This window comes from Staurois parvus, unplaced genomic scaffold, assembly GCF_062004578.1.
Source record: "Staurois parvus isolate SC_StPar_1 unplaced genomic scaffold, SC_StPar_1.0 ptg000199l, whole genome shotgun sequence".
In the NCBI taxonomy this organism is placed as follows: Eukaryota; Metazoa; Chordata; class Amphibia; order Anura; family Ranidae; genus Staurois; species Staurois parvus.
In genome coordinates, this window is record NW_028317995.1 from 5,527,192 (window position 1) to 5,540,191 (window position 13,000).

At 38.7% G+C, this 13,000-nt stretch overlaps 1 gene segment (V, D, J or C); it reads right to left on the bottom strand.

The window, feature by feature from the left end:
• Positions 1–2,784: 2,784 nt before the first annotated feature.
• On the bottom strand, positions 2,785–9,694 carry LOC149461539 (Ig kappa chain V region 3374-like). The segment is given in 3 exon segments: positions 2,785–2,808; positions 8,944–9,224; positions 9,628–9,694. Coding segments are annotated over 3 exon segments (372 nt in total).
• Positions 9,695–13,000: the final 3,306 nt, after the last annotated feature.

Here is a 13,000-nt window from a genome sequence, read left to right on the forward strand (position 1 = left end):
CTGCAGATTGGACTTTTTCTCTGTTTATAATATATACAGATATATATATATATATATATATATATATATATATGTGTTTAACCCATCATTGTTTGCTCTTGTGAGTCTTCTAGTTAGGGTTAATGGTGAACAAAGAATTTTAGGTGGTTACATAATTCTCCTGAATTCAAAACTCTGAATTTAGAAACAAATTCACCTTTGGGTCAATCCATGAAACCTCATCACAACTTATAAACTACATCAGCCAAAGGACTCTATGTTTTGTAGCAGAATATTTATGACCTTATGGGCAGCACTGTGGCTAAATGGTTAGCCCTTCCGCCTGGCAGTTCTAGGGTCATTGTTTTGAATCCCAACCATGGCAGCACCTGCCTGGAGTTTGCATGTTCTCCCTATGCCTGCGTGGATATCCTCTGTGTACTCCGGTTTCTTCCCACACTCCAAAGACATGCTGGTAGGTCAATTGGATCCTGTCTAAATTTGCCCTAGTATGTGTATGAATGTAAGTTAGGGGCAGGGGCGGACTGACCATTTGGAAACTCGGGCACTGCCCGAGGGCCCGGGGTCAGTAGGGGGCCCCATGAGATGCCCCTGGTACCTTTTTCATAGGCTTTTTTGAGTTTGGGCAAGGACACAGGGGCCCCATGATCCCCTATTGCCCGGGGGCCCCATGAGTTGTCAGTCCGCCCCTGGTTAGGGACTTTAGATTGTACACCTTTGAGGGTTAGGGACTGATCTGAATGAATGTACAATATACAGTAAGTTCTCTACTTACAAACATTCGAGTTGAAAACTTTCAAAGATGGGAACATGTATTCACATGCCAAATCATGAAAGTAGCTCACGTGTCTGCTGGACATTGTCAACTGCATGCACCCTCTGCCAGAAGCGGTTGTTCTGCTGTGTACTTTACTGTATAGTACAATAGTGTTGATTTCAAGCCTAGGATGTCTGGAAGCAAGCATAAAAGCAGAGGTCTTGTACTACTTTACCTTTCAAAGTACTGTAAGTTTAAACATCCTTTCTTTACAGAATGTCTTGTGTTTTTTATGCATTATTTGTGTGAAAAATATTATAAACCTTACTTTGTTGGACTTACAAATAAATTGAACTTACGGACAAACTCCCAGAACGGAACTCATTTGTAAGTAGGGGACTCACTGTATATATGTAAAGCGCTGCGTAAATTGACGGTGCTATATAAGTAGCTGTAATAAATCAATAATAACCTGACAACAAAACTAGTCTTTCTTGGGTAACCTAATTCCAATTATGGTCTTAAATGACCCTAATATTTTCATACCAAAAAGTAGAGAATGAACAGGTCCACAATCTTAAGGTCTACGTTGATTTCATGTCATTTGAAGTTGTCATTTGGATGAGGATTTTTTGGACTTGATGATGATCACTGATATTTATGATGCAAATTTGCCACCTAGCAATTAATATCATAAAGTCACTTTCACAGTTGATCTTACATAAATTGTGTACAATGTATTAACCATGTCACATTTGCAAGTTAGGATTTATAAACACTCAAAAGGTATGAGCCACATTTTGACTAAAAATTAGGTTGCTGAACAGTGAGTCCCAAGCCTCAAAGGCAGAAATGTGACCAATCTGCAAGGACAGTACAGGCGTACCTCAGTTTACGAAATGCCTCGGTTAATGTAATTTTCGGTTTACGAATGAAAATCCATTGAAAATAATGCCTCAGTTTAAAATTTTTTTTTGCAATACAAAGTAAGTTTCCCCAGGATGCATTGCGCCTGGGAGGTTTATGGTGCCAGCCCCGTGCCTTTAAAGTGCACTTTATAAAGAGTTTTGAACAGATAAGACTTTTTTTTACTTTTTTCTGACCTCTGAAACAGATTAATTGGTTTTCAATGCATTTACAAATTTTTCTGTAATCATGTCCCTGTGCAGTATTTATGAATTTAAAGTGCACTTTAAAAAGAGTTTTGAACAGATAAAATAATTTTTTTTTTACTTTTTTCTGACCTCTGGAATGGATTAATTGGTTTTCAATGCATTCCTATGGGAAACCACGTTTTGGTTTAAGAATTTTTCGCAATAGGAAACACCCCGAAGAACGCATTAAATTCGTAAACCGAGGCACGCCTGTATATCTCAATCCAGGATAATCCATACAATCTAGGTAAATTAAGGTAATCCAGACAGATCTTTCCTATCCAGGATCAAGATCTGACTCAGCAAGAGGTGTGTCTGACCTTTGCAGTGAGACCACTGATTCCACACAGTAGCAAGGGCCATTCTCTATAGCAGGTGGTGGACAGTCTTTTCCACTGCTTTCTTAAAAAAAAAAAATTGCAAGACTTCTGTTTTGATGCGGCTGGAATGTCTTTAGCTGATTTAAACTGAGTTTAGTTGGCCTTTAAGGAATAATCAGATGAATACATATACTGCTAGCACTGTGTTAGCTAGTGGTTTACTGAGAGCTGCAAGCACCACATTATTGCACATCCTTCACATAGCCTCCATACAGTGTGGGACTCAGTGCACAGTAGTATGTCCCAGAATCAGAAGAAGTCAAACGTTTCAGTCTCAGGGGAAATTGACGACCTGTCTTATCATGTTCATAGTCAACACGGTCTTTCAGGTCATTAGCTAAGTCTTCCTTTTTGGTGAGTTCTTGCAGAAGAAACTTTATGTTCTGTCCTGGCTTCTGCAGGTACCAAAACATGGTATATGCTGACCCACTATAACTGCAGTCTATAGTAATATTTGTTCCTTCAGAGAGCACTGTGCTCTGGAGTGACTGGGTCACTGTTTGTGCAAAGGCAGAATCTGAAAGAAAAAAAAGATGGAATATTAGATTAATACAAATTGTATAGCCTACATACATTTCTTGTCCAGCCGAGCAGTTAAAATTTTTATATATATATATATATATATATATACATACATACACATACATAAAGTCTAATCAAATGTTACTAGCGATGCAATTATATATTACAATTGCTGTTACCTACACATAAAGACTGCCTCAAGTACTAGAGGAAGACAGTGGAAGATGTGCATGTTTGTTGCTGTTTTCAGATATGTGGTACTCTGTATGTTATATACATGACACAGGAAGGAGGAGGAGATTCCAAAATGTTTCATTTTTTAAAACATTATTTATTTAATAGTCAAGAAATTCAGCAACGTGATATAGAACATAAAGGTGTGCACTTTAAACGTTTCAACATTTTTGAGAATATTTGATACCTATTTTCTGAAAATAAATATTTTTTGCTGGCAACAAACAGAATATTGATCATGCATTATAAGGCTAGGTTCACATCTGTGCGGGTGGTGCCACTGTGGATCCGCACAAAAAATCCGTGCAGCCACCCGCACAGAGGAATTTGGACCCGTGGGCGGGTGCCATTAATTCTAATGGCACGTCACCCGCACTGGAAATTGCAACCATACTGGGAACCGGGGATCCCTTGCAGGCTGCGTTTTCCAAAGAAATGCAGGGACTTCTTTGCTGCGTGTCCCGGGGCACGGGAGTCCATTCAAATAAATGGGCACTCATGCCCGCGCAAAACGTGGCCCGCTGGAACACGAATATGTGAACCAGGAGTAAGACAGGCATACTATACATATTGGGCTTCATAATATTTCAAAGTGGCGCAATAAGGCCTAACAATTGGAAATCACAACTATACTGGGAACTGAGGTTCCCGTGTGGGCTGCGTTTTCCAAAGAAGTGCAGGGACTTCTTTGCTGCATGTCCCAGGGCACAGGAGTCCATTAAAATGAATGGGCTCTCGTGCCCACGCAAAACGCGGCCCGCGGGAATGCGGATATGTGAACCAGGGGTAAGACAGGCATACTATAAATATTGGGCTTCATTATATTTCAAAGTGGGGCAATAAGACCTAACAATTACCAGCAATCATAATTCACTGTCCTGGCAGTTCTAAATTTAGGGAATTTGATTGGCTGCTGCAGTTCATGTAGCATCATTATTCCCTGAAATATTTTGTTAAATATACCCATCATTAATGGTAACTGCTCTTCTTTATTATGTTATGTTTTGCATTCTAGTAACTATATTCTACTAGGATTTCAACTTTACTCTTTGCAGCTGTTATTATCTTATTATACGGTGTTATAATGTGCTCACTGCTTATTATAAAAATCAAATATCACCAAAACAGTGTAATACTGATAATTTGTCATCCTATTTGTATTGTACAACAATGTTTAAAGATCCCTTTGCATAGCACTTTGAAGACAAATGCATAGGCTATGCAAATAGCCCCCTCTAGTGAACAATGGGTGATAATATTCAATAACAGCGAAACATCAAAATGAATGTAGACTAAGTCTAGGTTCACATGTATGCTGTTTGCGTTTCTGTATTGCGTTTTGGATTGCATTTTCCATTTTTTCACCTGCATTTTTGCCACGTTTTTGATGCATTTTGCATTTTTTTAAATTTTTATATTTTTCTTGTGCAGAATGCAGCAAAAACTCTGTAGCGTTTCCATTAAAGTCGATAGAACCAAAAATACAACTTTGTACATTTAAAAAAGTCCATGAACATGTCCCATAGGAAATTATGTTAAATGGACTGTACTGCATTTCTGCAAAACGCAAAATGCTGTGGAAAACTCTTAGATGTGAACCTAGGGTAATCATATACACACTATACTGTACTCATGTAAAGGAAACTTGAAAGGAAAAAAGATGGGAGAGGGCACTGCTGACTGAATTTTTTTTTTTTTATTATCTTTATTCAGATTTTCAATTTTCCTTTTCACAAACTTGCAAAATAAAATAAAATACAAAATCCCGATAAAAGGGTGAATTTTTAAAGGTGCGGGCTCTGGGACAGATTTTGGCGTCATGGCTGCACTGCATATGATATGAGTCAAACACCTGGAACAAGTATGGCTGACAGAAGTTGGGCTTTGCATAAAATGTTTCCTCTGTTTAGCCCTTTCAAATTTAAAAAAGTGACAAATTGAACAAAAAATTAACTTTGCAATGCTTTCTACAAGAATCATAATTTTAGTGTTATTTTATTCAGGACAAATTACAGAAAAAAACACTTTTTTATCTATGGTAACACTATTATTCTTTAAATCGACACTGGTCAATAAATAAAAAGTGTGTTTTGTTTAGTTTTCCTATGTTTATTGTATAAGATTTTTTCTCCAGGTAGCATAAGTTTATTTTTTTTTTATCATACCTCATAAGTGAGATCCTCCAGCCCCTTTATTAGTTTCCTATCCTTCTCTGAGTTCCCTCTAGTTCAAGGACCCTGCATCCACTATATCTGGTCTCCCACAGTACAAACAACATGGAAATGCAATTATTTTAGTAAATATAAACTGCTAAATACCCTTTCTCATCCGCAGTTAGAGCAGTCTTGTGACTTCTTATCAGTGTCAAGCAGAGCACTGGTTAAAGCTTGTAGGAGGAGTTTTCTTTCTGCTCTAGAAGGATACAGGACCTCTGTCTGGACAGTGCTAATTGGCCCTGTGCTGATCACCTGCACTTTTTCCAAGAAAAGAAAAACCTCTCTAGCAATACACACCGAACTGAACATGTGCAGAGTGTCTCCACACAATATGTCCTAGCAGGAGATAAGGGGCGGGGAGGCACTGGAAGAAGGGGAGGATCAGAGGAGTCATGATCAAACAGCCTTTTTACGCAATGCAGAGGATTAACCCCTTAGGTTCCACAGTAAGTATAACAAGCACGCTTTACTGCATATACAGACTGATTTTACTGTTGTGAGCTTAGTAACACTTTATCTTCATATTGAAGATGAGGCTGAGCCAGAGTATTGTAAAGTTTTAGACTTATAGTTTTGTCTCTTGAATAAACACTCTTTTTAAAACATGATAGTATTCTGTTAGCTTTGCTAGCTGCAGCTTAGCATTGCATGCTATTGCTGAGTCTGTGGTCTACAAAGACCCCCAGATCATTTTCCATCCCCGATTTTCCCAGAAGAGTGCCTCCTAATGAGAATTTTGAATACATATTTTTAGATCCCAGACACGAAACTGCATTTTCAACAATGAACCTCATCTGCCCTGTAGCTGCTCTCCCGCTATTTTATCAAGGTCATCTTGTAAAATTGCTATATCATGTGGCACACCACTCACAACCTTTAACTATTTAGAAAATAGCCGTTTACCACTACTCCCTGGATGTGTTCCTATTCCAATTTTTTATTCAGGCATATACAATTTTTTTCAATCCTAATAAACTTTATTTTGTAAATTAAGCATTTGTGGGGTTCTGTATTGAATGCTTTAGCAAAATCCAGATAAACAATGTCTACAGGTTTTCCTCTATCTAAATCACTGCTTGCTTCCTCCTAGAATGTTAATAGGTTTGTCTATCAAGAAAGGTCCTTCATAAACCCATGTTTATTGGTTTATTGTTACTTATGATATCATTTTCACATGCAAAATCTTGAAAGTAGTCCTTTACTATTCCTTTTAAACTTTACTATTGTCATAGTTTACTATCTCAACCCTTTTTATTGTACCATATTTGCTTTCCCCCAATCTGTAGGTATTATTCCAATCAGTTAGGTGTCAAACAATAGTAAAAATGGTCAGTCTATAACATGGCTAAGCTCTGTAAAGGCTCCTGGGTTTAAAACATCAGGTCCATAATTTTACATCCACAATCAGATCTCTGTTGTTTGAAATTAATGGATCCAACAGATCATTTTTCCTAGCTGGGACTTCAACATTTGACCCATGAAATTGGGTTGTAATAAGTTCCAGAAATAGTGAGCCTCAGTTGAGTATGCAGTTCCTTTTGCCTAATCAGTATCAGAATAGGTGAAATTTCCGATAATAATAATGTTGCCCCTCTTTTGCCACCATTTCTATCTGTGAAGGAAGCTGGCTTTCCACCTCATCCTTAATTTTATGGGACCTATAGCATACACCTGCAATTTTACCAATGTATCATTCCCTTAAAGCTCCAGCCATAAAGATTTTTCACTGTCACAAGTTGTATTAGTGGTAAATTCGCTTCCAGATCATTCGTGACATACAGGCATAACCCCCTTCCTTCTGTGTACCCTGTACCTCTGAAACAGCATGTACCCATTGATATTCCAGCCCAGACATGTGAGCTGTCTACCTAGGCTTCCGATGCTACTACAACGTCATTATCTTCCTCCTGTAAGAGAAGTACTAGCTCCTCTGTTATGCTAGCCAGACCGCTAGCATTTGTGTGCATACCTTTTATTTTTATACCAGCCTTTAAGATTTTATTATTGCTCACTTTTGAAATACAATTAGATTTAGCAAGACTTCCTGCACTGGACTTGGTATGTTTTTTTTACTTATCCCTTCCTCTGATTCTAGTGTAAAAGCTCCTCCAACCTTCTAACCATTTTTCCTCAACCAAGCTGTACCCCTTTATGTAGGTGTAGACCATCTCTACTGTAAATATGGTAACTGATTGAAATGTCAGTCCAGTTCTCAAGGAGCCCCAAACCTGCCTGCTTATACAAGATTCTCAGCTACATGTTTAGCTCCTGGAGATCCTGTTGCCTCTTTGGTGTGGTCCATGACACAGGAAGTATTTCTGAAAATGCCACTTTGTAGGTCCTTTTCTTTAGCTTGGTACCTAATTCCCTAAAATGGTTTATTAGGACATTCCATCGTCATCCAATTTTAACATTTGTACCAATGTGTATCATGACAGCCTCATCCAATAATCTGTCCACACAATCTGCAATGTGTCGAACCTAAGCATCTAGTAAACAAAATACTGTTCATCAACCATGGTCTTTGTGGCGGATTAACTTATCTGTCCTTCTAATATTGGGGTCCCCTACCACCAGTATCTGTTTATCCTATATTTTTGCTCCCATCCATCCTGAAGCAGACATTGCCCTGGCAGCTAGAAGCTTCAGCAATGTTATCCATGAGCTAATATCCCTGATATCATGCAACCAGGCATATCTATTGTATTGTGGACTATCCTCCATTTTCTAACTGTAACACATTTACTAAGCTCTGTATCTCCACTCCCTCTATATTGGCCCCAGCCAGCACCTAAGGGTTGAGGTGCAGACTCATCTTGAAGTTGTTAATTCTCCTTAATATTGTTAGCTGATTCTTTAGATCCACAATCTGGGCTTCTAAACAAACTTGCTCACATCTATCACAGCACTACTCGAATGGTTGTTCAAGGAATGTCTGCTGGGAGCAGATTGTGTATGGGTTGCTTTACTCATGGAGGACATTTTAGGCATAAAGATTAGTTAAAACCCCCAAATAATATATATTTTCTGAAAGCAGATACCCTAGAAAATAAAATAGCCATAGTTCCATTTTTTTATTGTCACAAGATAATAATGCAACGGTTAATGATATGCAATTAGAAATACACTAAAATGTATACATTTTAGGGCACGCGAATGCAATGAATGTGTCAAATGTAAAGGTGGAGGTAAGTAAGACCAGCTCTCTTTTGGAATACAGAGAAAATATGGCTCAGACAGATTTTGTGCAAGTGTCTCATGTGCATTCTAAAAGTGGTGCAGCGAGTACAAGTCCTAGACAGGTACATGGATTTGGCACATTCTGCACCACTTTTAGAACACATGAGAGACACCTTTGCAAAATTGGCGTGCGCCAGTCTTTGTGAATTCCGGGGACTGTCTCTCATTGCCCCACGCCTCAGGCTTTGTTCACAGGTCTCTCCTGAAACTCCTTACCTACAGCATCCACACACGTCCCCACACAGTCCGAGCGATTTTGTGTGGCAGCACCCAGACTACGCAGGCAATGGCTCAGTGTGCTGTTACTCTATCTTGAGCCTATATTTTATTTGGAAAGATTCAGTTTGAAATTTTGTGTTTTTCAAATGTGTAGGAACCTAAAGAAGTGCTGTAGATTCTTGTACAAGGCTGCAGTCTGCCTTTATCACTGTGTCACTCACTGCACAGTAATAGACAGCTGCATCTTCCCCCTTCACATTCTTTATCTGCAGCTGAATAGTCAGCAGGCTCCTTTCCAGAATAATCATAGAATACCTTGGGTTTGCATTAGTAGGAGTAATAAAACCATATGCACAGATTTCCAGGGGTAAGCCAGGAACAAGTTTGTACCATGCTAAGAACTGATACTTGTCTATATTGTGACTACAATTTAGTGTGACAGTCTGTTCTTCTGTGCTGCTAACACTGGGGATCTGCAACACCACAGACTCACAGCGCACATCTGAAAAAGAAGCAAAATATTCATTACACATTTTACTCATCAAAAGCATTCTTGAAAAAAATACAATTTGCAAAAAGAATATAGTGGTTTAGAACTGCATTTTGAAAATGATTCTGGCATTAATAACAAATGTGCAAATAACATCCACCAGTCATGGCCAACTCTTCTGTAATATTTAAAACATTTTCACATTGTTGTTGAATCTGTTATATTCACTATAAATACGCAGAGCACTATCATTCTGTATTTGGATTTATTTGTATTAGCTTATAAATGTAATATTTCATTTTAATCATTTGAAATAACTCTTACCTGTAAAAATGGCAAAAAAGTATAAGAGCCAGAGGGTAAGTGTTGTATGAATGCAGAACATGTTTTACTCAGGTGCACTGTTAGGATCTACCAGCTGCTGTGTGAGGGAGATACACCATGAAGACATTCTCATACAAACCACTCCTCTTCCTGCCCATTATGATTTGTGACGGAACATAAGCAGCAAGCTAGATATAGTTACATAGTTAGTCTGGTTGAAGAAATACACAAGTTCATCCAGTTCAACCAATAGAATGAAAAAAATAAATAAATAAATATATATATATATATATATATATATATATATATATATATATATACAGTTGTGTTCAAAATAATAGCAGTGTGTTGAAAAAAGTAAATAAAGCTCAAAATCCTTCTAATAGCTTTTATTTCCATACACACAAATGCATTGGGAACACTACACATTCTATTCCAGATCAAAACATGAAGAAAAATATATCAAATTTGTGTTGTTCCTCTAAACAAATTTGAAGAAAAGTGAATATTAGACTGTTCAAAAAAATAGCAGTGTTTGTATTCTTCTTTACAAACTCAAACATTCACTATATAAACTGAAAAATGTTTGAAGATTTTGCTTTCCTTTGAATCACTTAATGAATATTTCGTTGTATAAGCACTGTTTCTGAGAACTGCTGTACATCTGTGTTGCATGGAGTCAACCAACTTCTGGCACCTGTGAACAGGTATTCCAGCCCAGGATGATTGAACTACATTCCACAGTTCTTCTTTATTTCTTGGTTTTGCCTCAGAAACTGCATTTTTGATGTCACCCCACAAGTTTTCTATTGGATTAAGATCCAGGGATTGGGCTGACCACTCCATAACGTCAATCTTGTTGGTCTGGAACCAAGATGTTGCACGTTTACTGGTGTGTTTGGGGTCGTTGTCTCGTTGGAACACCCATTTCAAGGGCATTTCCTCTTCAGCATAAGGCAGCATGACCTCTTCAAGTATTCTGATGTATTCAAACTGATCCATGACCCCTGGTATGCGATAAATAGGCCCAACATCGTAGTATGAGAAACATCCCCATATCATGATGCTTGTGCAACCATGCTTCACTGTCTTCACAGTGTACTGTGGCTTGAATTCAGTGTTTGGCGGTCATCTGACAAACTGTCTCCAGCCACTAGACCCAAAAAGAACAATCTTACATTCATCAGTCCACAAAATGTTGCACCATTTCTCTTTAGGCCAGTCAATGTGCTCTTTGGCAAATTGTAACCTCTTCAGCACGTCTTTTTTTCAACAGTGGGACTTTGCGGGGGCTTCTTGCAGATAGCTTGGCTTCACATAGGTGTCTTCTAATTGTAACAGTACTCACAGGTAACTTTAGACCTTCTTTGATCTTCCTGGAGCTGATTGTTGGCTGAGTCCTTGCCATTTTGGCTATTCTTCTATCCATTCGAATGGTAGTTTTTTCGCTTTCTTCCACGTCTTTCAGGTTTTGGTTGCCATTTTAAAGCATTTGCGATCATTTTAGCTGAGCAGCCTATCATTTTCTGCACTTCTTTATATGTTTTCCCCTCTCCATTCAACTATTTAACCAAGGTACGCTGTTCTTCTGAAAAATGTCTGGAACGACCCATTTTCCTCAGAATTTCAGAGAGAAATGCACTGTAACCAGCATGTACAACATTTGCTGCCTTCCTTTCTTAAATAAGGGCAATAATTGCCACCTGTTTTTCAAAGAATGAATGACCTCACTAATAGAACTCCACACTGCTATTATTTTGAACATGCCCCTTTCAATTAGTGATTCAATTACAGAGAATCAGCAGCATGCATGTCATGACTGTTGGGTCTGTTGGATTTCTATTACTCTACTACACCTGCTAGTAAATGATTTGCCATGTAGAAATATCATTTCTATCAAAAACAGTGATTGATCAGGTTAGTGATGTCTGACTGCTATTATTTTGAACACAATTGTGTATATATATATATATATATATATATATATATATATATATATATATATATGCTATTTGGAGTTACAGAGCACAGTATCAGCTGGAATGTTTATTCCATCATATTGTTACTTGAAAATTTGATTTGATATGATTGTTGTCTACAATTGTTGATTAACTTTTCAAGTCTTAATTGTAAGTTTTGATTTGTATGTCTACAATTTATGTTTTCATATGTGCAGATTCATTTCACATGTACTTCTGAGGAAGATCATTCGAAATGCATCAAGTTTACATGTGGATTTTGCGTTAGAATCATTACATCTATGTAAATCTAAAGGTAGACATATTTTTAATGACTTGTGTAAAGCCTTATTCTTGATTTTAATGTTGTTAAACAGAATAAACTGGTTTGGTTTTTCTCTATATGTTCCTCAAAAAGTCCAGTGGAGGAGAAGGAAGGAGATAGACTCTCTTATGTCAACATGTTTCTCGTAAAGCTTTTTCAGGATGAACCGAGGATCATATGAGGAGATAATGGTAATAGTAATGTGCAAAAAATGCATCTGAGGTGGATGGAAGCAATGGGACAGAGGGGACGGATCTGGACCGCAACCAGTCTAACACCCACTTGGACTAAGAGCCACATTTTATCTTGTATATTCTTACTCCAACTATTAGGATGGTTTCGATATAGCAACTAAGGACTTCCCATTATTCGAACGATCTCTATATCTTTGCAATTGCCCACAATAATGAGCACTCGAGGTGTATAATAGCAGCTACAATAAACCGTATAAACGATCTCTTATTCAGTCTTCAAATTTGATTGCAGTTTTTGTAGCACATATAAGTATCCTTTTGACCAGTCAGCATAAAAGAGGGGAAAACAGGAGCAGAAAGAGATGTGTATGTATACTGTATCTCCAAAATAAAGCCCAGAGAGCCCATGTCAGATGGAACCTTGTCTGGCATATATCACGCATGCTGCCTCACAATCCCCAAGGGTACATTGGTGCCCTAATAGGGAAAAAGGAGAAACATTGGTGCTCAGTGGGGATCAAAGGGATAGGAGCAGTAGTGGTGGTAGTGGGAGCAATTATCACAGATGGGGGGATGGGGGGTAATGGGATGGACAGAGGGCAGTTGTGCTTATTGGGGAGACTGGAGGGAAATATTGCTCAGTGGAGGAGAACAGGGGGACATTGGGGTAGGCAGGAGTGCAGTGGTACTCAGTGGGGGGACAGGTGGGCAGTATTGCTCAGAGGGGGGGCAGGGGACAGTGGGTTGGACAGGGGGGGCAGTGGTGCTCAGTGGGGAGGACACGGGGCAATGGTGTGAACGGGGGAAATGAGGTTGATGGAAGCAGTAGTGCTCAGTAGTGGAACAGGGAGGCAGTGCGGGGCAGAGGGGCAGTGGTGCTCAGTGGGGGGATGCAGGGGGCAGTGGTGTTCAAATTGAGGATACAGGAGGGAGTAGTGCTAAATGGGGAGGTAGTAGTGCTTAGTAGGGAGGACACAGGGCAGTGGG